General features: G+C 43.3%; 1 protein-coding gene across 2 annotated transcripts in view; it reads right to left on the bottom strand.

Moving 5' to 3' along the window:
* GALNT14 (polypeptide N-acetylgalactosaminyltransferase 14) overlaps nucleotides 1-22,311 on the bottom strand; it is a 489,631-nt gene extending 467,320 nt beyond the window's left edge. For both annotated transcript variants that reach the window (XM_049870339.1, XM_049870338.1), the window contains exon 1: nucleotides 22,102-22,311. In XM_049870339.1, coding sequence (XP_049726296.1) covers nucleotides 22,102-22,230 — 129 coding nt within the window. In that variant the 5' untranslated portion in view covers nucleotides 22,231-22,311. The remainder of the gene's footprint in view (nucleotides 1-22,101) is intronic.
* Nucleotides 22,312-23,898: the final 1,587 nt, after the last annotated feature.

Below are 23,898 nucleotides of genomic sequence, written 5' to 3'. Positions count from 1 at the left end.
ATACTCAGAGGAAACCATGCAGGCAAGAAAGCAATGGGAGGACTTACATAAAGGCCTGAAAAAGAAAAATTGCCAGCCAAGAATTTTATATGCAGCAAAACTGTCTCTCAAATATGAAGGTGAAATTAGGACATTTCTTTATAGAGAAGTCTAGGGAATTTGAACAAAGCAAATCAAAATTACAAGAAATACTAAAGGGAGTCCTCTGGTTAGAAAATCAATAACATCAGATAACAACCCAAGACTAGAACACAGGACAGAGCAACCAGATATCAACCCAGATAGGGAAATCTCAAAAATAAACCAAAGCTAAAACACTCAAAACAGGGAAACAGAGACATCATTACATAAAAGATTACAACATTAAATCAAAAAAGGGAAACCAAAAAAAATGTAGTCATGGATTTATAGCATCTGTTGATTAATTCCACACTATCCCTTCTTTGACTAGTCTTGAGGCATTCCTAAGACACCTTAACACTTGCAAGGATGTAATAGTTTGAAGACATCCTTTTTAAAGGTTTACCCCTTGGACCAGATACATTCCCAGTTGTCCGGAGAAGGACAACGTTCAGAAGGGATGTCAGGTTGTGGTGAAAGCACAACATATTTCTCCTTGAAAATGTTATAAAATTTTCTCTTTGAATTTTGTTTTAAAAATGATTTCTCCTGGCAGAGATCACTTATTTAAAATTAGTTCATTGAACAGTTTCTGGTCTAACCAAAATGTGTATGATTCTTGAAAGCAGAACAGAGGCAGGCTACAAAAGCTGGTTGATAAGGGAAAAGTATATGCAAGTCATTACTTCCAAGAGACCAGAGTCAGTGTGATTTCAAGAAAAGAGAAAGAAGCTTGGGGTGAGCACGGTGAAGAGGAAAGGGTAGCCGTTAGAGTGAAACAAGGTCTTGTTTGGATTCTAGCTCTCTCCTCAACCCTGCTTATAAGCAGTAAGTCACTGAGGTTTGGTATTCCTCATCTGAAAAATGAAGTTAATAATGTCTACTGCACAGGGTTGTTAGGAAGATTAGACCAACTGGCACTGGAAGTGCCTGGTACTTATTAGGTGCTCAGATGGTTAGTACTCTGCTTGTTTTCCTGGATGCAAAAAGAGAATCTTGGTTGTCTACAGGCCAGTGTCTTGTGCCGTATCATTCCGCTGTGTGAAATTAAACTTCCACCGCCTACCTATAAGCACAGGTGGTTTTCATCCAGGATGCCCTGTGGGGCTGCTATACTCACTGCCGTTGAGTCGATCCCAACTCATAGCGACCCCACAGGACACAGCAGAACTGCCCCAAAGGGTTTCCAAGGCTGTAATCTTTACAGAAACAGACTGCCGTATCTTTCTCCATGGAGCAGCTGGTGGGTTTAAACCACCGACCTTTCAGTTAGCAGCTGAGTGCTTTAAGTACTGTGCCACCAGGGCTCCTGTGGGGCAGCCTTACCAGCTGGTATACAGTCTGATTCCCAGAGTCCTGAATACCCTTCCAATGCCTCTGCTCTCCCTGAGGACCACCCCCCATATCCCATGGTTCAGCAACAAATGCCTTAAAACTCAGCACACACTTTAGTCGGCTGATGCCTGTGCCACACTGATTGTTAACTGCCTTGCTTTCTATAAAAGGAAGTAATTTTTTAGAAGTTGGAAAGACAAGTCAAGACTTTTCTCACAAACACTGTTATTCATGGGGTAGAAACTAGTGGCCATAAAGAGTGAAAACTGCTAGGCTCTGATCCTACATGAGGTGTTAAACCTGGCGTCAGAAGCCACACACTCAGTTCAGTTTTCTTTTTCAACTTTTTATTGAAGTGGAATATACACAATAAATTTTCACAAAGTGAGCACACCTATGTTACCAGCACCCAGGGCAAGTAATTGAACACTACCCGTCCCCTAGAAATGCTTTCTTACTCCCTTCCTGTCACTAACTCCAACCAAAGGTAACCATGAAACTGACTTCTAACCTTAGTTTTACCTGCTCCTGTACTTTTACATAAATGATATCTGACAGCCCACGGGACAAATCCAGCCTAACACCTGGAAACTAAAAATGGATTACACATATTTAAAAGTTCAGGGAAAAGTATCAAAAGGCGACTAATATTTCATGACGTGGAGATTACATGAAATTCAAATTTCAGTGTCCATAAATAGAGTTTCATTGGAATGCGGCCACACATTCATGTCTTCTCTTTCACACTATAACAGCAGAGCTGAGTAGTTACATCACAGATCATATGGCTGGCAAAAATTAAAATATCTACTATCTGGTCTGTCTTAGGGCTGCTATAACAGAAATACCACACGTGGATGGCTTTAACAAGTTTATTCTCTCACAGTCCAGTAGGCTAGAAGTCCAAAATCAGGGTGCTGGCTCCAGGGGAAGCCTTTGTCTCTGTGTCGGCTCTGGAGGAAGGTCCTTGTCATCAGCCTTCCTTTGGTCTGGGAGCATCTCAGCGCAGGAACCTCAGGTCCAAAGGTCTCGCTCTGCTCTCGGCACTGCTTTCTTGGCAGTATGAGGTCCCCAATCTCTGCTTGCTTCCCTTTGCTTTTATCCCTGGTAAAATAAAAGGTGGGGCAGGCCACACCCTAGGAAAACTCCCTTTACATTGGATCAGTATTGTGAACTTAGTAAGGGTGTTACAATTCCACCCTAATCCTCTTTAATATAAAAATGAAAATCACAAAATGGAGGACAACCACACAATACTGTGAACCAAATTGACGCATATTTTAGAAAAAAAAAAATTTTTTTTTTGGGGGGGACACAATTCAATCCGTGACATGGTCCTTTATTAAAAACACTTTTCTGACTCTAATTCTACTGCATGACATTCATTGAAAATATGTATGCATGTCTGTTGGGTACAGTGAAACTGTAGGGAGGGGATATATATATGTTCAGTCATAGTAAACACTGTCATCAAGTTTTCTAAAATATAAACACAGATTTAAGAGAAAAGCTAAAATCTGGAGCCAGAAACCATAATCTCAGTTTTAAGAGAGGCAGGAAGTTGATCTGATCCAGAACTAAGTAAATGATTACAAAACCTTCAGGACCTCTGAGTGGATAGAGAAAATATCAGAATTATCTAGGTTTACATTTCTTTTATTCTTACTCCATGCACAGTCTTTAAAAATAAAGTACCTTTTAATATTGCCATGCTTGGTAGAAACAGTCAAGAGTGAAAGTCATTTTTTTGCTCAGGATCTCATAGTAAACTTTGTCATTCAGGCCATATAACAAAAGCACCACCATGAGTCCTCTGGCAGTGTATGCTAATTGCTGACAAAATACCCAGGAAGACATAATCAGCCTCCTGATTTTATGTTGTTGTTGTTGTTAGGTGCCGTCGAGTTGGTTCCGATTCATAGCGACCCTATGCACAACAGAACGAAACACTGCCCGGTCCTGCGCCATCCTTACAATGGTTGTTATGCTCGAGCTCATTGTTGCAGCCACTGTTGTCGATCCAATTTTATACTTGATTTTATACTTTCCTAAATTAAAACATACACTTTGGCAACAACTACATTAGTCACAGCCAACCTCCAAACCACCACAAAGAAATAACTGGGTAGAACCAGCAGTCAACCACCCAGCAGAACTAAGCAATCATCTACCAGCTTTCAAGGTGAAACAGCAAGATACAGGCAGGGTGCTCTCTGTCTTAGAGAGGGCAGGAGCTAAGGGAGATGCTGGGATCTTCTAGAGTCACTTGACTGGAATCATTCCCCACTTACCTGCCTTGCATTTGAAATAGGGTACAATAGTTTCTTTCAGATGACCTTTTTCCTCTCAGACAGGAATAGCTTCTGATTGTTTAAGGGCCATATTCATCATGAAGGGGATTCAAATCAAAGGTTTCTGCCTTAATTCCACAATCCTGTTGACTTCTGACTCGAAGCAGCCTCATGAATGACAGTAGTGCCTAATTTCCTGCTGTCAAACCCTTCTGGGCCAGGAGAGAGGTGCCAAATGTGGGCTCATACCTGACAATGGAACTGAGGGGGTGGGAGGCCTCCTTCCACTTATCATGAGACATCCTCTGCCTCCAGGCTTCAACTCCAGCATCTTCCCATTGAAGAAGGCAGTGGCCTGTGGAATGTTTCAGAAGGGACTGCCAAGTGGGTTAAATTCGGTTTATCCTGGAAGAAAACTTAAAGTCTCCCTGGCCCTCGAGTAACCAGCTGAGAGACTGGTTTTGCATTTTGCCTTATCTGATCCTCAGTTTCCTTCTGTGTGTAGAAAACCAATTCTAGCGTTTTACCAGAGGTAGGGAGTCATTTCCCAGCACGAGCTCTAGTGTTTTTTCCATATGAAAATATACATGTAATAGGCACAACGGCTAAGCGCTCGCTCGACTGCTAACCTAACGGTTGATGGTACAAAGGCACCCTGTGGCTCTGCAGACAATCTGGTGATCTCCTCCATCAAGATTGTTGTTGTTGTTAGGTGCCATCCAGTCAATTCTGACTTATAGGCACCCTATGTACAACAGAAGGAAATACTGCCCGGTCCCGCGCCATCCTCAATATCATTGTTATGTTTGAGCCACGGATGCAGCCACTGTGTCAATCCATCTCATCCAGGGTCTTCCTCTTTTTTGCTAACCCCCTACCTTACCAAGCATGATGTTCTTCTCCAGCAACTGGTCTCTCCTGATAACAGGTTCAAAATACATGAGACGAAGTCTTGCCATCCTCGCTCCTAAGGAGCATAATGGCTGTACTTTTTCCAAGACAGGCTTGTTCGTTCTTCTGGAAGTCCATGGTATATTCAATATTCTTCACCAACACCATAATTCAAATGCATCAAATTTTCTTCAGTCTTCCTTATTCATTGTCCAGCTTTTGCATGCATATGAGGTGATGAAAAACACCAGGGCTTGCGTCAGGGGCACCTTAGTCCTTAAAGTGACATCTTTGCTTTGTAACACTTTAAAGAGGTCTTTTGCAACAGATTTACCCAGTGCAAAAACACCATTTGATTTCTTGACTGCTGTTTCCATGGGCATAGATTGTGGATCCAAGTAAAATGAAATCCTTTGCAACTTCAATCTTTTCTCCATTTATCATGATGTTGCTTGTTGGTCCAGTTGTGAGGATTTTTGTTTTATGTTGAGGTGTAATCCATACTGAAGGCTGTAGTCTTTGATCTTCATCAGTAAGTGCTTCAAGTCCTCTTCACTTTCCACAATCAAAGTTGTGTCATCTGCATATTGCAGGCTGTTAACAAGTCTTCCTTCAGTCCTGATGCCATGTTCTTCTCCATATAGTCTGGCTTCTCGGATTATGCGCTCAGCATACAGATTGAGTAAGTATGTTAAAAGGCTACAACCCTGAATCACACCTCTTCTGACTTTAAACCACTTAGTATCCCCTTGTTCTATTTGAACAACTGCCTCTTAGTCTATGCACACATTCTGCATAGGCACAGTTAGTATTCTGGAATTCCCATTTTTTTGAAATGTTATATATAATTTGTTGTGATACAGACAGTTCGAATGCCTTTGCATAGTCAATAAAACACAGCTAAACATCTTTCTGGTATTCTCTGCTTTCAGCCAAGATCCATCTGATATCAGCAAGGAGATCCCTTGTTCCACGGCTTCTTCTGAATGCTGTAAAGATTACAGCCTAGGTAACTGGGGTTGGGGGTTAACCCTATGGGGCAGTTCTACCCTGTCACATGGGGTAGCTAGAAGTCGATCGACTTGAAAGCATCTAACAACAACATATAGGATTCCCTGGATACTGCTAACAGTTAATGCACTTAGCTGCTAACCAAAAGGTTGGAGGTTTGAGGTCACCCAGAGGCACCTCTGAAGAAAGGCCTGGTGAACTACTGCTCGAAAATACGCCATTAAAAACCCCATGAAGCACAGTTCTACTCTGACACACATAGGGTCGCTATGAGTCTGAATTGACTTGACATCAACTGGTTGATACATGCATACGTAAAATATATGTCATTTCCCCCTGGAAAAGGAATCTAACCAGAGGTTTAACATGGCCATAATAGGAACACTACAGGTTTTATAGTCAAAAAACTGGGTCCAAGCCCACCTATTCGCTAACTGTGCTTGCCAAAGTCCCCTCCCCCTTACAACCTCAGATTCATCATACTTTGTAAAACTAGAAAATATTAACAATAATAACAACATCTACATCACAGTGTTGCAGTAAAGATCAAATGAGGCATTTGTGAATATAAATGCTCTGTAAACTGTGAAACATCACAAAACTGGGTGGAGGGGGCAGGGAAGAAGCTACCTCTTATCTTCCCTTCCCAGATTCACCCTTTAATTAGTGGGGTCTTCAGCCAATTCCTCTTCTGATAAAGACCACCTGCTCACCATCAGGGTGTTGGTCAACTCAGCACCCAGCTGGCAGCCATCAATCAGTCATACATTAATAGCCAATTATCTGGGGCTCAATTAATCCACAGACCATGCAGTCTGATCTCCATGAGATCCTAGAGAACAATGAGCCTGAAATATAGGCACTAGATAATTTTTCAATGGTCATCAAGGAATTTGGCGTCCTCATCAAGGAATGTGCCTGCATGTTGCAGCTGCGAGTGATTGGGGCATAAATATTGATTGGACCAGGCTCTCTATGGCTGGGGGAAGAAATGAATGATTAGAGTGTTCTCAGGGAAATGAGAGAAGCTACATAAATCTTCAGCCCAGATCATTAGTGAAAAAAAAAATCCTAATTTCCCAAACCTTACTGAGAACAGAGAATAGGGACAGTTGACCTCTTTGGAGAGAGTTTGTCAAGGTGTAGCAGTGGTCATAAAGGTTCTGCACACATCTTCCACTTATCTCCTGGCTTGGAATGAGAGGCAAATTGTGTTTTTAAATAGCAGAATCATTAGAAAGAAGGCAGCTGGGGTGGTTCTCTTCATCTCGGGATTCAAATCCAATGGCGGGAACATTTGAGTGTGCTGCTATTCTCCTACATTTCCTTGAAAGATCTTTGTCATGCTTTTACAGTTAAGAAGACAAGTGACATGCAAAAACCCGTTGCCGTCAAGTCCATTCTGACTCATAGTGACCCTATAGGACGGAGCAGAACTGCTCCACAGAGTTTCCAAGGAGCACCTGGTAGATTCGAACTGCCGACCTTTTTGGTTAGCAGCCGTAGCACTTAACCACTACACCACCAGGTTTCCACAAGTGACATGAGGAGAATTTTTTTTAATCGTGTCTAATCTTGTCTCTCAGAAATGGTATGCAGAAGAGGCTTTGTACTTGAAATCAGCATTGTCCAGAAGGCAGTGGATCAGATGGCTCCTTGTTCCCTGCCACAAGGGCTCTCACTGATAAGGAGGATTTGAGCAGATTGGGTACCTGAATGGCTCTGGGTGGCTCAAAGTGGCTACTTCCCTCCTTTGGAAAAAACTGCCCTTGTTTTCAGGGCTGCCCTTGTACCTCCCATGACTGGTGAGGCTGCTGCTTCTGACCCTGGAGCTTACAGGGAGCACTGGGCTTCTATGGCCAGTACTGCCCCTGCCGACCTCTCCTAGACAGGCTGACCAAGTACCCTGGGGCTCTACCCTCCACAGCCCACTAGCTAATTCAGGAGATGCAACTAAGGAGAAAGAATGAGTTGAGGGGAGGAGGGAAAGAGTGGAAAGAAGCACAGAAGGGAAGAGCACTCCCTAAGTGGTACATAATTTCTCACACCTTAGAGGTCTCTTTCTCTCTCTCCCTCAATTAGCTTCCTAGTGTTCGTTAGGTCCTGTGATGGCTGCAGCCACTGCCAAATGCAAAGACTAGTTCCCCAGAAGGTCATATCAGGCCATTTACTGTGAAATACGAAAATACCAGAGCCAGCAGATTTCGGGAGCTTCTGCAGAATTCCCCCAAGGTAAGACTGTGTGTGCGTGTGTGTGTGCGTGCACGCACAGGCACATGTGTGTCTGTATGTGTGTGTTCTTCCGTATCCCAAAGGGTTTCTTTCTTAATCAACTCAATATCTGAGGACTCAAAGACTGATTTATTTTTGGTTACTCTAGCGTTTCTGGTAAAATAATTAAAAGAAAAGTAAGACACAGAGAGTACCTGTGGTTTAATCATTTATAGCCATAAGGTCTCATTTCAGAGTTATTCACAATTAACCCAAAACGGCCCAGAGCAAAATAAAAAACAGAATTCCGTGAAACAGCACTTACCTGCCAGGCTATTTACTCCTTCTATGCTACAAGAGACCTGGTGGTGCAATGGCTAAGCACTAGGCTGCTAACCGAAAGACTCAAACCAACCCAACCCCTCTGCTGGAGAAAAGACCTGTCAATCTGCTCCCATGAAGATTACAGCCTAGGAAACCTTATGGGGCAGTTGTACTCTGTCACACTGGGTCACCATGAGTTGAAATCAACTCGAGAGCATCCAACAACAGCAACAACAACGGTGAGAATGTGAGCCTTTGAGTGCCCACAACAAGGAGGAAGGCCTATACCCACTCAGGATAACTGCAGGGATGTGGGAAGTCAACAGCCAGTTGCAGACTTGTGCCCCCAAACAGATGGCAGGTCTATAATGCAGCTTCTCTGGGGTAGTGTGTGCAAAAGCCACGGCAGAGGTCATAGACTCGCACTGAGAGAGCAGCTCTGGATCTGTCCCTGCTTCCTAATTCAGATTACTTTCCAAAAATGCATCTGAGACATTGAGACACTCTGGCAGAGTGACGACATTGTAAATACTAGAATTCCAAAAAGGACACAAGCCACACATTGCTTCAAAATGTGTTCCTGGGTGTTTGATGATGGATAAAATTATTTTGAAAATTTGGGACAAAGGAGGTGTGGAGAAGGAGGGTTTAGGCAAAAGACAAAAACCAAGTGGCATGCAAACTAGGCTGGTTGGAGTCCCTGGGCCTTTTGCATCAACCAGCGGCAGCTTTGTTTTCTCCGTATTCAGTTTATAAATGACCTCTGATAAGTGGAAATTAACACTTTGAAATGATACGAACAGATGAGCAACCTTGAAAAAGGGTAGTTTCTAGACAGGGCTGGGAGGCTTTTGACAGGGACATTAATTTATATTTTCTGCCTATTTTTACCTCTTACCAGTTGCTATGGAGTTGAGTCCAACTTATGGCGACTCCAGATGTGTCAGAGTAGAACTGGTCTCCATATGGTTTTCAATGAATGATTTTTCAGAAGTAGGTCACCAGGCCTTACTTCCGAGGCTCCTCTGGGTATACTCAAACCTCCAGTCCTTTGGTTAACAATTTGTACCACCCAGAGACTCCTTTTGCTCCTTAGTCTTCCCTGATTTGAGCAGATATCAGTCTGTGCCTCAGAAGAAGTTAGAGACACAGATTTCTCAGTCTTTGTTTCCAAAATCACAAGTGTTAAAGACAGCGGCCCAGAGATTCTCCAAAACAAGAGGTTCCTGGGTCCCTGGAGAGGGAGTTCTGCCTGACTTGGGAGAGAGTACGGGCTGGGAAAGTCATCAGACTCAATGCCCCAGGGACTCTGTACTGATGCCCAAAGGCCTGACTCTGCACAAGACCTTGGCCATTGCTAGAACCTCAAGGAAGCCAACAACGGCCTCAGACAAATTTCCACCATGTGGGGCTCAGGGTTAAAAAAGAACTTGTTGGAAAGACAGCCATCAGCTACTCACACCTCTGGAACCAGAGAAGAACAGTGCTCTTGGCAAAAACTAAGTACTTGTGTTTATTTTACTAGCCCCCAGCCCCCAAGTTGGCTTCACTGGTTGTCAATTACCTGGGCCTGAGATAGGTCCTGCTGTGCACCTTGAGCCATTCTCCCAGCCTTGGAGAAGGAATAAATTCACAATTGGGGGGAAAGATAATCTGCCAGCTTCATTAAGCTAGGGAGCTCAGGACAGAAGCGTCTCCTGTCCAGGCACAAATGGTCTGCGGACTTTGAATACCTTTCACCCCTACATGAACTTGTGTGGACCCATTTCAGGAGAATAGGCGCTTGTTAGCAGACCACAACTATTTCAGCTCTGGTGGAGAACTGGGTGTTTGATGGTTGACACCACTTTGCCTATTAAACAAGGTCCTTACCTACCAATATTGGGGTCTAAGGACTGGTGGCTCCACCCACGCCACCTAGCCACCCACGACTGGGGCCCGAGGATAAGTGGTACCTCTCAGTCCTTACAACAAAAAGCATTGGGTGCGCATGGTCCAGCTGCAGAACCCACCCACCCGTGCACTCTAAGAAACAGGGATGTGCTTTCCTCACAGACACTCGGGGGATGGTTGTCAGCCCCCTGCCTTGTTCAGAGTGTGAACCCCTGCTGCAGCCATATACCTGCACCTACACCAATCACCCCCACCCCTGTAAGACTGTAGGAGAGCTGTACCACACACTTAATAACCAACTACCTGGACACCTGAGCTGAATCCATACAAGAAAAGTGAATGGGCTCCTAAGCTTATATACCCAGTACCAGCCCTAGCAATCTGGTGACAGGACTTTAGAGCTTCAAGGGTGAAAATAATCAAGCTAGCTCACTCAAGAAGCCTATCTGGGCATATCAAAACAAAACAAAGCAAGAAGCTAGGATACAGTAAACCAAAAAAAAAAAAAAACCTGGTGCTGTCGAGTCAATTCCAACTCAGCAACCTTATAGGACAGAGTAGAACTGCCCCATAGAGTTTCCAAGGAGTGCCTGCTGAATTTGAACTGCCAGCCTTTAGGTTAGCAGCTGGAGCACTTAACCACTACGTCACCAGAGTTTGCAGGATACAGTAAGCAAACATAAAATAAACTAATACGATAACAGACAGATGGCTTAGAGACAATAGTCAATACCAAATCACGTAGAGAAGCAGACCATGATTGCTACAACAAGCTCTCAAAACAAAGAATCAAGGAATCTTCCAGATGAAGATGTCTTCCTGGAATTGCCAGATGCAGAATACAAAAGATTAATATACAGAACCCTTTAAGACATCAGGAACGAGATCAGGCAAAATGCAGAACAAGCCAAGGAACACACAGATAAAGCAGTTGAAGAAATTAACAGGTTATTCAAGAACATGATGAAAAATTGAATAAGCTGCAAGAATCCATAGAGGGACAGCAAACAGAAATTCAGATTAACAATAAAATTACAGAATTAGACACCTCAATAGAAAGACAGAGGAGCAGAATTGAGGAATTGGAAGGCAGAATTAGTGAGATTGAAGTTAAACACTTGGCACTACAATATGCTAAGAAAAACCAGATAAAAGAATTTCAAAAATTGAAGAAACCTTAAGAATTACGTGGGAGTCTATCAAGAGAAATACTCTGTGAGTGATTGGAGTACCAGAAAAGGAGGGATAACAGAGAGAATTGTTGAAGATTTCTTGGAAGAAAACTTCCCTGATATTATGGAAGATGAGAAGATATCTATGCAAGATGTTCTTCAACTCCACATAAAGAGCTCAAAAGAAAGTCACCAAGACATATTATAATCAAACTTGCCAAAAACAAAGATAAAGAGAGAATTTTAAGAGTGGCTAGGGATAAACAAAAAGTCACCTACAAAAAAGGAGAGTCAATAACAATAAGCTCGGACTACTTGGCAGAAATCATGCAGGCAAGAAGGTAATGGGATGACTTATATAAAGCATTGAAGGAAAAAACTGCCAGCCAAGAATCATATATTCAGCAAAATTGTCTCTCAAATATGAAGGTGGAATTATGACATTTCCAGATAAACAGAACTTTAGAGAATTAGTAAAAACAAAACCAAAACTGCAATAAATACTAAAGGGAGTCCTCTGCTTAGAAAATCAATAATATCATATATCAACCCAAGACTAGAACACATGACAGAGCAACCAGATGTCAACCCAGACAGGGAACCCACAAAAATAAATCAAGATTAAAAAAAAACACTCAACACCAGGAAACAGCAAGGTCACTATGTAAAAGAAGACAACATTAAAACAGCAAAGAGGGACTAAGAAATGTAGTCATAGATTTTTCGTACAGAGAGGAAGTCAAGGCGACATAAAGAAATAAAAGTTAGGTTTAAACTTAGAAAATATATAAACTACTCAGCACAAAATATTTATGTGGGACATAGAAACTGTCAACAACACACCAAAAAAAAAGACATCAAAATGACAGCATTAAACGCATACCTATCCATAATTACGCTGAATGTAAATGGACTAAATGCACCAATCAAGAGACAGAAAGTAGCAGAATGGATTAAAAAAACACGATCCTTCTATATGCTGCCTACAAGAGACACACCTTAGACTTAGAGACACAAACAAAAACCCAAAGAATGGAAAAAAATAGATCAGGCAAACCACAATCAAAAAAGAGCAGAAGTGGCAATAGTAATTTCTGATAAAATAGACTTTAAAGTTATATCCAACACCAAGTATAAGGAATGGCACTATACAATGCTTAAAGGGACAATAGACCAGGAGGATATAACCATATTAAATATTTATGCACCCACTGACAGGGCTTCAAGGTACATAAAATAAACTGCAACAGCATTGAAAAGAGAGATAGACAGCTCCACAATAACAGTTGGAGACTTCAACATACCACTTTCAGTGAAGGACAGAACATCCAGAAAGAAGCTCAATAAAGACACGGAAGATCTAAATGCCAAAATCAACCAACTTGACCTCCTAGACATATACAGAACACTCACTCCACCCAACAGAAGCCAAGTATACATTCTTTTCTAGCACACATGCAACATTCTTTACAACAGGCCACTTATTAGGTCATAAAGAAAGACTTAACAGAATCCAAAGCATTGAAATATTACAAAACATCTTCTCTGACCCTAAGGCCATAAAAGTAGAAATCAATAACAGGAAAAGCAGGGAAAAGAAGTCAAACACTTAGAAACTGCTCAAAAATGACTGGGTTATACAAGGCATTAAGGATGGAATAAATAAATTCACAGAATTCAATAAGAATGAAAATACTTCCTATCAGAACCTTTGGGACACAGCTAAAGTAGTGCTCAGAGGTTGATTTATATCAATAAATGCACACATACAAAAAGAAGGGCCAAATTCAAAGAATTATTCCTACAACTTGAACAAATAGAAAGAGAGCAACAAAAGAAACCCTAAGGCACCAGAAGAAAGCAAAAAGTAAATATTAGAGCAGAATTAAATGAAATAGAGAACATAAAAACAATTGAAAAAGTTAAAAACACCAAAACTTGTTCTTTGAAAAAACTAACAAAATTGATAAACCATTGGCCAAACTGACAAAAGAAAACAGAAGAGGAAGCAAACAACCTGAATAATAAATGAGATCGGTGACATCACAACAGAATCATATCAGATTACTAGGAAAAAGTGCAGTCTAACAAATTTGAAAACCTAGAAGAAATGGATGAATTTCTAGAAACACACTACCTAAATTAACACAAACAGAGGTAGAACACAACTAAATAAATCCATAATGAAAGAAGAGATTGAAAAGGTAATCAAAAAACTTCCAAACAAAAAAAGCCCTGTCCCAGATGGCTTCAATGGGGCGTTCTACCAAACTTTCACCACTACTACTGAAGGTATTTCAGATCATAGAAAACGATGGAATACCCCCAAGGTCATTCTGTGGAGCCAGCAAATCCCTGATACCCATACCAAGTAAAGACACTACAAAAAAAGAAAATTACAGACCTATATCCCTCACAAACTTAAGGGCAAAAATCCTCAACAAAATTCTAGCCAATAGAATTCAACAACATATCAAAAAAATAATTCACCATGACCAACTGGGATTCATACCAGGTACTGAATAAAAAAAAAAAAAATTTTTTTTTTTATTCAGAGATGGTTCAACATTAGAAAAATAGTCAATGTAATCCACCATAAAAATAAAACGACAAGAACCACATGATTTTATCAATTGATGCAGAAAAGGCATTTGACAAAGTTCAACACCAATTCATCATAAAATCTATTAGCAAAATAGGAACAGAAGGAAAACTTCTCATCATAATAAAGGGCATTCCTACAAAGCCAACAACTAACATCATCCTAAATGGAAAGAGTCTGAAAGCATTCCCCTTAAGAACAGGAACCAGACAAGGGTGCCCTTTATCACTGTTCTTATTCAACATTGTGCTGGAGGTCCTAGCCAGAGCAATTAGGCTAGATAAAGAAATAAAGGGCATCCAGGTTGGCAAGGAAGAAGTAAAAGCATCTCTATTTGCATAAGACATGATCCTATACACAGAAAACCCTAAAGAATCCTCAAGAAAACTACTAAAAATAGAAGAGTTGAGCACAGTATCAGGATACAAGATAAACATGCAAAAATCAGTTGGATTCCTCTACACCAACAAAAAGAACATCAAAGAGGAAATCATCAGATCAATACCATTCACAGTAGCCCCCAAGAAGATAAAATACTTAGGAATAAATCTTACCAGAGATGTAAAAGACCTATACAAAGAATACTACAAGACACTACTATAAGAAACCAAAAGAGATTTACATAAGTGGGAAAACATACTTTGCTCACGGATAGGAAGAGTCAACATTGTAAAAACGTCTATTCTACTAAAAGTGACCTATAGATACAATGCAATTCCAATCCAAGCTTCAACAACACTTTTTAATGAGATGGAGAAACAAATCACCAACTTCATATGGAAGGGAAAGAGGCCTCGGATAAGTAAAGCATTACTGAAAAAGAAGAACAAAGTGGGAGGCCTCACGCTACCTGATTTTAGAACCTATTATACCATCACAGTAGTCAAAACACCCTGGTACTTGTACAACTACAGATACATAGCCCAATAGAACAGAATTGAGAATCCAGACATAAACCCATTCAGATATGAGTAGCTGATTTTTGACAAAGGCCCAAAGTCAGTTAATTGGGGGAAAAGACAGTTTCTTTAACAAATGGTGCTGGCGTAACTGGATATCCATCTGCTAAAAAAAAAAAAATGAAACAAGACCATACCTCACACCATGCACAAAAACTAACTCAAAATGTATCAAAGACCTAAATATAAAATTTAAAACACTAAAGATCATGTAAGAAAAAATAAGGACAATGCTAGGAGCCCTAATACATGGCATAAACAGTACACAAAACATTACTAAGAATGTACAAACACTAGAAGAGAAACTAGATAACTGGGAGCTCCTAAAAATCAAACACCTATGCCCATCCAAAGACTTCACCAAAAGAGTAAAAAGACAACCTAGAGACTTTTTTGAGAGACTGGGAAAAAGTTTTTAGCTATGACATTTCCAATCAGCATCTGATCTCTAAAATCTACGTGATACTGCAAAAAACTCAACAACAAAAAGACAAATAACCCAATTGGGCAAAGGATATGAACAGGCACTTCACTAAAGAAGACACTCAGGTAGCTAACAGATACATAAGGAAATGCTCATGATCATTAGCCATTAGAGAAATGCAAATCAAAACTACAGTACGATTTCCATCTCACTCCAAAAAGGCTGGCATTGATCCAAAATACACAAAATAAGAAATGTTGGAGAGGTTGTGGAGAGACTGGAGCACTTATACACTGCTGGTGGCAATGTAAAGTGGTACAACCACTTTGGAAATCGATTTGGTGCTTTCTTAAAAAGCTAGAAGTAGAACTACCATATGATCTAGCAATCCCACTCCTTGGAATATATCCTAGAGAAATAAGAGCCTTTACACAAATAGATATGTGCACACCCATGTTCATTGCAGCACTGGTTACAATAGCAAAAAGATGGAAGCAACCAAGATGCCCATCAACAGATGAACGGATAAATAAATTATGGTATATTCACACAATGGAATGCTACCCATCGATAAAGAACTATGATGAATCTGTGAAACATTTCATAACATGGAGGAATCCGGAAAGCATTATGCTGAGCGAAATTAGTCAGTTGCAAAAGGACAAATATTGTATGAGACCACTATTATAAGAACTCAAGAAATAGTTTAAACAGAGAAGAAAATATTCTTTGATGGTTACAAGAGTGGGGAACGAGACAGGGAGAGGGGTAGTCACTAGATAGTAGACAAGATCTATTTTAGCTGAAGGGAAAGAAAAAATACAACACAGGAGAGGTCAGCACAACTGGACTAAACCAAAAGCAAAGAAGTTTCCTGAATGAATGCTTCGAAGGCCAGGGTAGCAGGGACAGAGGTTTGTGGACCATGGTTTCAGAGGACATCTAAGTCAGTTGTAATAATAAAATCTATTAAGAAAACATTCTGCATCCCACTTTGGAGAATGGCGGCTGAGGTCTTAAAAGTTAGCAAGTGGCCATCTAAGATGCATCAATTGGTCTCAACCCACCAAAGACACAAGGTAATTATGAGCTCAGGAGACAGAAAGGGCCACATAAATCAGAGACTACATCAGCCTGATACCAGAAGAACTAGATGGTGCCTGGCTACAACCGATGACTGCCCGGACAGGGAACACAACAGAGAACCCCGAAGGAGCAGGAGGGCAGTTCTTATAAAAAGACGAGACTTAATGGTCTGACTGAGACTAGCAGGACCCCAGAGGTCATGGCTGCCAGACCTTCTGTTAGCCCAAGACAGGAATCATTCCCAAAGCCAATTCTTCAGACAGAGATTGGACTGGACTATAAGATAGAAAATTATACTGGTGAGGAGTGAGCTTCTTGGATCAAGTAGACACATGGGACTTGTGGGCAGCTCCTTTCTGGAGGGGAGAAGAGAAGGCAGAGGGGGACAGAAGGTGGCTGAATGAATACAAATACAGCGTGGAGAGGAAGAATATGCTACCTCATTAGGGGGAGAGCAACTAGTAATATATACAAAGGTGTATCTAAATTTTTGTATGAGAGACTGACTTGATTTGTAAACTTTCACTTGAAGCATGATAAAAATTTAAAAAAAGAAAAACCTCAAAAAAAATAAAAAAGAACTTGTTGCTCTCCAGAAACTAAAGGCTTGCTACTTCTTGAAAAAGGATCTCTGGTGATGCAGTTGTTAAGTACTAAGAAACTAAATGAAAGGTCAGCAGTTCAAACCCACCAGCCTCTCTGCAGGAGAAAGATGTGACAATCTGCTTCCATAAAGATTTACAGCCTTGGAAACCCTATGGGGCAGTTTTACTCTGTCCTATAGGGATTTTTTTTTTTTTTTTTTTAAATAGGGATGCTTTTAGTCGGAATCAACTCAATGGCAATGGGTTTGGTTTTGGTTTTTTACTTCTTGAAAACCAAGGTTTTAGCCCGAGATTCCACCCTATACTCCAGTATTTCCCTGCCTCTCACAGTAGCTGCTGTAGGAGCAAGACAATAGTGTGGGCCTCCAGATTTCACTGTCCCCAAGGCCTGCTCGCTGGGACTGCCTTAGAGCAGAAACAGCACAGCCCCAGTGCAGGCGTTAGCACATAACAGAAGAAAACCAAAGGACCAACATGCATCTGATAATGGAGTCCTGGTCACGGCAGAGTTAAAATACCTTGGATGGAGGCCAGCATGCACACAGTGAGCATCAGCAGATTCATAAGCTCTCTCTTAGATTTATGATTTTTTTTAATGGGAGAAGTTATTTACTAAGTCGAGAATAAAATAATTGTGTCATATACTTAAGGCATGGGTGGTATGCAAATGCAACAGGAAGACAAGCTATTTTTTAATAGTGTTTGCTGCATTTCTAGTACAGTGCAAATACATTTACATGGGCCCAAGGCTCTTTATTCTAAGCCTATACATTTCTAAAACCTTCAAAAACTACCTTCAGGACTATGATTCTTTTGCTTTTACTAAGCCCTAAGCCCCTGGACTAAATTTAGTTTCTTGGAAGCAAAGACACAAATTTGCTGTCTTTATTTTGTTTTATTCTCATTCTGTCAGTTATTGTATAAGTCTCCAAATGGCAAAGAAATGATAGGGGGGAAAAGAAATGAAAACATTTTTCAGGTGCTTTTCAGTGGCTTAGTGCTTATCTCTAAAATACAGTTTGAATTAAAACATCAAACTTGTTACATGATTTTCAATTAGGAATTAGAGTTTTGCTGAGTTTGGAGGGCAAGGGAGGGAATCCAGTAAAAGAATCAAATCGACATTAAAAAGTCAAACTTAAAGACATCTTTACTTGAGCTATTAATAGAACCAACCCTTCTTGAAACTAAGAAAAAAAACAGTTTTTTTAAACCAGGAGTGCAGCAAGCTTCTCCATATCACCTGGATTGTGACTGGACATAGATTTTATTGTGTTATTAGGCCTACTTTGAAGATCCCATCACTAAGTAAATTGGGCCATTTGCTAACACTGTGAGGAAGAACTAGGAAGGATCTGGAGCCCTTAACTAGAACCTGCAGTGTAAACCCTCCCATGTCCCAGCCCGGAAAAGGCAATTGGCCCCATAGAACCTTAGAGTTGGAAGTTCCCCACCGAGGAACCTCTGCACAGCCCTCCTCTCAAATCCCTACACCATTCCCAACTTCTCTGAATATTTTTAGGGAAAGGGGCCCATTGCTCCTACTGTGGTAAAATAAATGAATAAATAAACACTGACCTCATCCACTGGGAAGAAGCCTAGGCAGAATGAACTCCCCCATCCCCAGAGGTTTTAACATGTCTAAGGCAAGGGCTCTCCCCAGGATCAGGCATGAGCATTTCCTAGGAAAATCTAGTGTACTGAGCTCACTCAAAACCCGACATTTTCCCCTACAACAGACAAATGTTCCCATCAGTAACTCCCAAAATTGCACTGGCAAATGACTCCTAAGCCGACAGCACTGCAACCACCCAGCTCCCATCGGACCCTCCCCACCAGGTGCACTTCAGCCAACCAGAGAAGCCACCTCTCCAGGGGCAAAGCAGAATTTCCTTCTGAGGTGGTTACTGCCTTAGCATCCCCCCGAATTACACCAACCTTTCCAGAGCTCTCCTAGGGTGAGGGTCTAGGGAGGCACCATCAAAGCACTGGAAATGGGGTGGGGAGGGCACTCTGTAAACATCCCCAATCTCGCTGCATCACGTCCAAGTGCGGAGGTAGGCAGTCCATGCGGCTTAAACCAGTTACTGCGGAGTCGATTCTGATTCAGAGCAACCTGATGTGTGTCAGAGTAGAACCGTGTTCCACAGGGTTTTCAATAGATGGTATTTCAGAAGTAAATCACCAGGCCTTTCTTCTGGGTGGACTTAAACCTCCAACCTTTTGGTTAGCAGCCGAGCAGGTTAAACATTTGCACCACCCAGTTAGTGGCATGGAAAGAACATGGATGGGAGTTCTCAGAACACTCCTGTTCCATTCTCATCCTGACTCTGCCACTTAGCAGCTTTGTTAACTTGGGATAATTATTTAGCCCCTTTACCCAATCTTATTTACATAAAAATATTATCTACCTTAAGTGGTTGTGTGATGATTAAATGAGCTGATACATAGGAAATGGAACTGGTGAATTGGTAAGGCACTCTACAAATGCTAGCTGTGGTTACTTGCACACGAGTGAGTACATGTGCTCACATAAGCTAGGTCCATGAGCAAACTCAAGAAGAATGAGATCATTTGGCTATATTCACCAGATATTTACCCCTACATTTGGGACCAGCATTTGGGTTCAGCAAAACCTGAACAGACTTGGTATTCTTAGTCAAGCCCAAAAGCCATCCATCAATAAGCTGCATCAGAATCACTTGGAGCATTTGTAAAAATATTGATTCCAGAACCTTCTCTCAAACCCAAAGAACCAGAAAATCTGCAATGAAGTCCAAGAATCTGCATTTTAAACAAGTTAGCCAGGTGGTTCCCAGGTTTGGGAACCACTACACTCTTGTTCTGGCACTATCTGAGAGAGGATTTCTCTGTCTCTCTCCTTCTCTCCTCAGATACGTATACACTAAACTACAGATGGACACTCATCTGCCAGAAACGAAATACATCCACGAATACACACAATGCATAAACGTGGACCCAGAAAGTCATACATACAAACATACTAACAAAAAATAAGGAAGCCTAATAATAAGAGGTATCAAGATTTCTTAAGCCTATAGAACTCATCAGACAAAAAGGAATTCAGTTATAGGAGAAGAATACAGAAAACAGGGAAAAGACAGAATAAAATATTAAGACGAAAAGAGCAAATGATCAAAACGAGAAAAACCCTTCTTCTGTGATTCCACACTATGTCCAGCCGTCTCTTATTAGACCACTCCTGCCCAAAGTACTGTACTCATCTGCTTATAATTCTGTCTCAACCAGGAACTTTGAGAGTCTCCATCCAAAGGACAGGCACAGAGTGTGCTCATCACAGCAGCCCCCGAAGCCCACCTGATGTAAACTAGAATAAGCAAGCTTAAGGTAATGAAGTTCAAGGCAGACCAGAGAAAGTTCACGTCCCTGCAGACAGCATTAACTGCATCACAAGGAGGAGGGAAAAGAAGAAAAACTCTCCAGCTCTATTGGCAGGGCCTGAGGTGACTGAGAAAATTGATCTGGTGCTACAAAGGCTATTTGAAGTCACCAGACTGACCACACCATTCGCCTGCTTGAAACCCTTTCACGGCCCCTAAAGCCCACAAGGTCCTGTATGATATGATCCCTATATACCTCCCCAAACTCATCTCTGCAGCTCTCCACGTGCTTTACACTCAAATTATGCCAAACTCGTACAACATGCTGTGTCATTCCTCTGAACCTGTTTCCTGCAGTTAACCTCTACCTCGAATGCCCTCCCTGCTGACTGACCTGAAAACCTGTTCATCTTCCCAACTCAGTTCTGTTAGTCCCTCCTTCTCCAGGAAGTCCCCAGGCTTCCAAGAAATTGAGCCATCTTGGCTCTCAGCAGTGTATGATCCTGGTCCACATAAGAGTGAATCCTCCACCCCCAAGGAGTAAGTACTGCATCTGTGCACCCATAACACTTAGCACATTGCCTGGCACATGACAGGTGCTCAGTTAATGTTTGCTGAACTCAACTGAGTATTGGTAAGTCTCCAAAACATAAGTGCCAGAAGATTTAGTTAAAAGGGAATCTGAGAGACAATATAGCGGAAACATCCTGAATATCCTAGGTCTTAGTTCAAACCAGTAGAGTAGCTTAAGGCACATTAAAGCCTCTCAATCAGTTTCCTAATGTATAAAAAGGATAATACCACTCAACTCAAATAACGACTTGTGAAGAAAGCACCCACTAAATATTCGGCACATAGCAGGCTCTCTGTGCAGTACTTACTAGCTTGGCTCCTCCTCCCTCCCCCACTTTGTATCCTACTTTGGACCACGAGCTCCTCCAGGGCTTTTTCCCTGCCCGTGGAGGGCTGCTCTAGATCAAATTCATAAACGTTGCCTGGCTGGCCAGGAATTCCCTTAGAGACCTCCTTCCGTGCCCCACGACCAGGCCTGTGGCTGGGATGGAGAGTGAAGAATGGAGGCTCTGAATCTAAAAGTAAGAGTGAGTCTAGAGGGTGAAATGGCTCAGCTCAGATGAACTAAGTGGCCAGGAGTTGGAAAGGCCCTTAGATTGTCATTTCCCCAACTCCCCACCAACACCTAAGAGACTGTTTTTACAGGCTCTTTAGTGGCCTTCAGGGCGCTTTCAACTTCCCGAAGGATTCGGGAGCAGTTATAAAGCTGGACTGGCAAAAAGCCGGGTGGGTCTGGGCAGCAGCCGCTTGGAAGGCTGCTGGGCGCTCCCCCGCGACTCACAAGCGCGCGCGGCGCACGCAGGGCCTCCAGACTCCGCTTGTCAGGCCTGGCAGCCGCGGGAAGGAGATCAACACAGCCGCCAGACTTCTCGCCAGAGCCTGCACCCGCAGATCTACCGGACCCAACCGCCTGCGACTGTCTCGCGGTGTCCACTGGCCGCCAACCCCTCGGCCTCTCGGCCGCAGCCTCCCCCCCGCCCCCGCGCGCAGCTCAAGTGGGGAGCCACGCTCTCACCGCGAGCGCGCGCCCACCACCCATACCCACTCACACGCACCGCGGGACCCGTGATGGCCCCGAGTTTTTTAAAATCTGGAAATATCACACTGTAGCCGCATGCGGCTCCTGGTTACATGCTCGCAGCATCCAGACCCCCGGCCCTGGCCTCCCGGGAGCCTGCAAACCCTGCGCGAACTGCGCGCCCTCAGTCAAAGCACTGCCCCGCGCGCCGCCAAACCCGGTACCTTGGGGGTCTGCACTTCAGGTCCCGTCGGCACTTCCAACTTCCTTTTGGTTACCCAGAAGAACAGCAGCACCGTGATCCAGAGCACCCCGAAGATCGGCAGCGCCAGTCGGCGAGACAGGCGCCGCATGGTCCCTTTAGCCTTCTCTTCGCAACGCTACGTCCCTGGGGCACCCCTCGGCGGTGAAGGTCTGCAGGGCAAGAGCCCGGGAGAGCGCCTCCCTCTGGGGAGGGCACTGCGAGGATCAAGGTGGAGGAGCGGCGGGATCCTGCAAGACTCCCCGCCCTCTTCAGAGAGAAGCAAGCAGAGGTGGGCGCACGGGTGCCCTGGGGCACCGCAGGCAAGCTGGACCCCGGCTCTAGCCCGGGAAGCGCGGCAGCAGCCGAGATGCTTCCCACGCCGCGGCCATCGCCGCCCCCGCTGTCTTGTCTGCCGTTGCTGAGAGGGAAATTGACTGAAGCAGCGGAGGAGAAGCAATCCGTCGCTGTGCCGGGCACTCCGAGAGGAGCACGAGGAAGGCGGGACTGGAGGGAAAACAGAGGAGAGGGACGAGAGGGGAGAGCTGGCACCACAGACAGACCACCCCACGAAGTCGGGGGTGGGGGGGAGCGAGCTGGGCTTTGAGAGGGGGCGCTACCGCCACCAGCCGACCGAGGCGCGCCGTGTTCCGGCGCGTCCCGCGCCGAGTCCAGGGAGCAGCTCAGGAGCCATGCTGCGTTGAAGCGGGGCTCGGTGGGGACCCCGCACCAGAAGATGCCCTCCACCCCTAGCTCCCCACCCCCAGCCGCACGCTGGGACCGAAGGCCCCGCCCGCGCCAGGCGGAGCTGTGCCTGGGAGGCCCTTCTGCTCCCACCGGGGGCACACGTGACACTCACACCTGGGTCCTGCCCTCCAGGAGTTGGTGCTGGGGCACTGGTGAGGCTGTTGCCCAAACCCAAGTTTACTCTCCTGGCTTTTCAGGGTCAAGGCCAAATTCAACCAACTCTCTAGGGTTTTTCTATGCCTGCCTGCAGGTGCCTGGCAACTTTTTCTGCTTAATGGAATGCCGAGCCTCTCTAAATTTAACTTTAAAGAAATTCTTTTTGAAAAATAGAAGTGCAGTTATCTCCCTTAAGGATTTTCTTGCCCTGCGAGCGTCAGGGCTCTGTGCTTGCAAAAAAGGGAGTCCAAAGTTGGGTCAACCACAGGGGGTTCCTCAAAAGACCTTTCCCAAATGCCTTCGGGAAAAGCATCTTCCTCTCACTTCCAAATTAAAACTACCTTCACCTATAGGCATAGCAAATTCTGAATGCCATCCCCATGTGGGTCTTAACTAGCCTACTAGAATAATAGTGATATCACTGGTCTACAGGTCCTAGGGTCCCTGGGTGGCACAAACAGTTTAGCACTCAACTACTAACAGACTGGCTGACAATTCAAATCCACCCAGAAGCCCCTGGAAGACAGGCCTGGTAATCTGCTTCCAAAATATCACAGCCTTGAAAGCCCTATGGAGCAGTTCTGCTCTTCACACATGGTCACCATTAGTCAGAATCAACTTAATGGTAATGAACAAAAACAAGGAGTTTTAGGCCTAGCTTTGCCAGGAACTATGCTAATCTTGGGTAAGTCACTTACCTTCTGTCTTAGGCTGGGTTCTCTAGAGAAGCAAAGCCAGTAAAACATATAAATATATATAGAGAGAGAGATTTATATGGGGGAAATGAATCGAGAGATTGCAGAGGCTGGAACATCCCAAGTCCATGGATCAGAATAGAGGCTGCTTCTGATTCACATAGCCCCAGGGACTGGTGAAC

Source organism: Elephas maximus, chromosome 26, assembly GCF_024166365.1.
Source record: "Elephas maximus indicus isolate mEleMax1 chromosome 26, mEleMax1 primary haplotype, whole genome shotgun sequence".
NCBI lineage: Eukaryota > Metazoa > Chordata > Mammalia > Proboscidea > Elephantidae > Elephas > Elephas maximus.
This window is presented reverse-complemented; position numbering and strand designations above follow the sequence as displayed.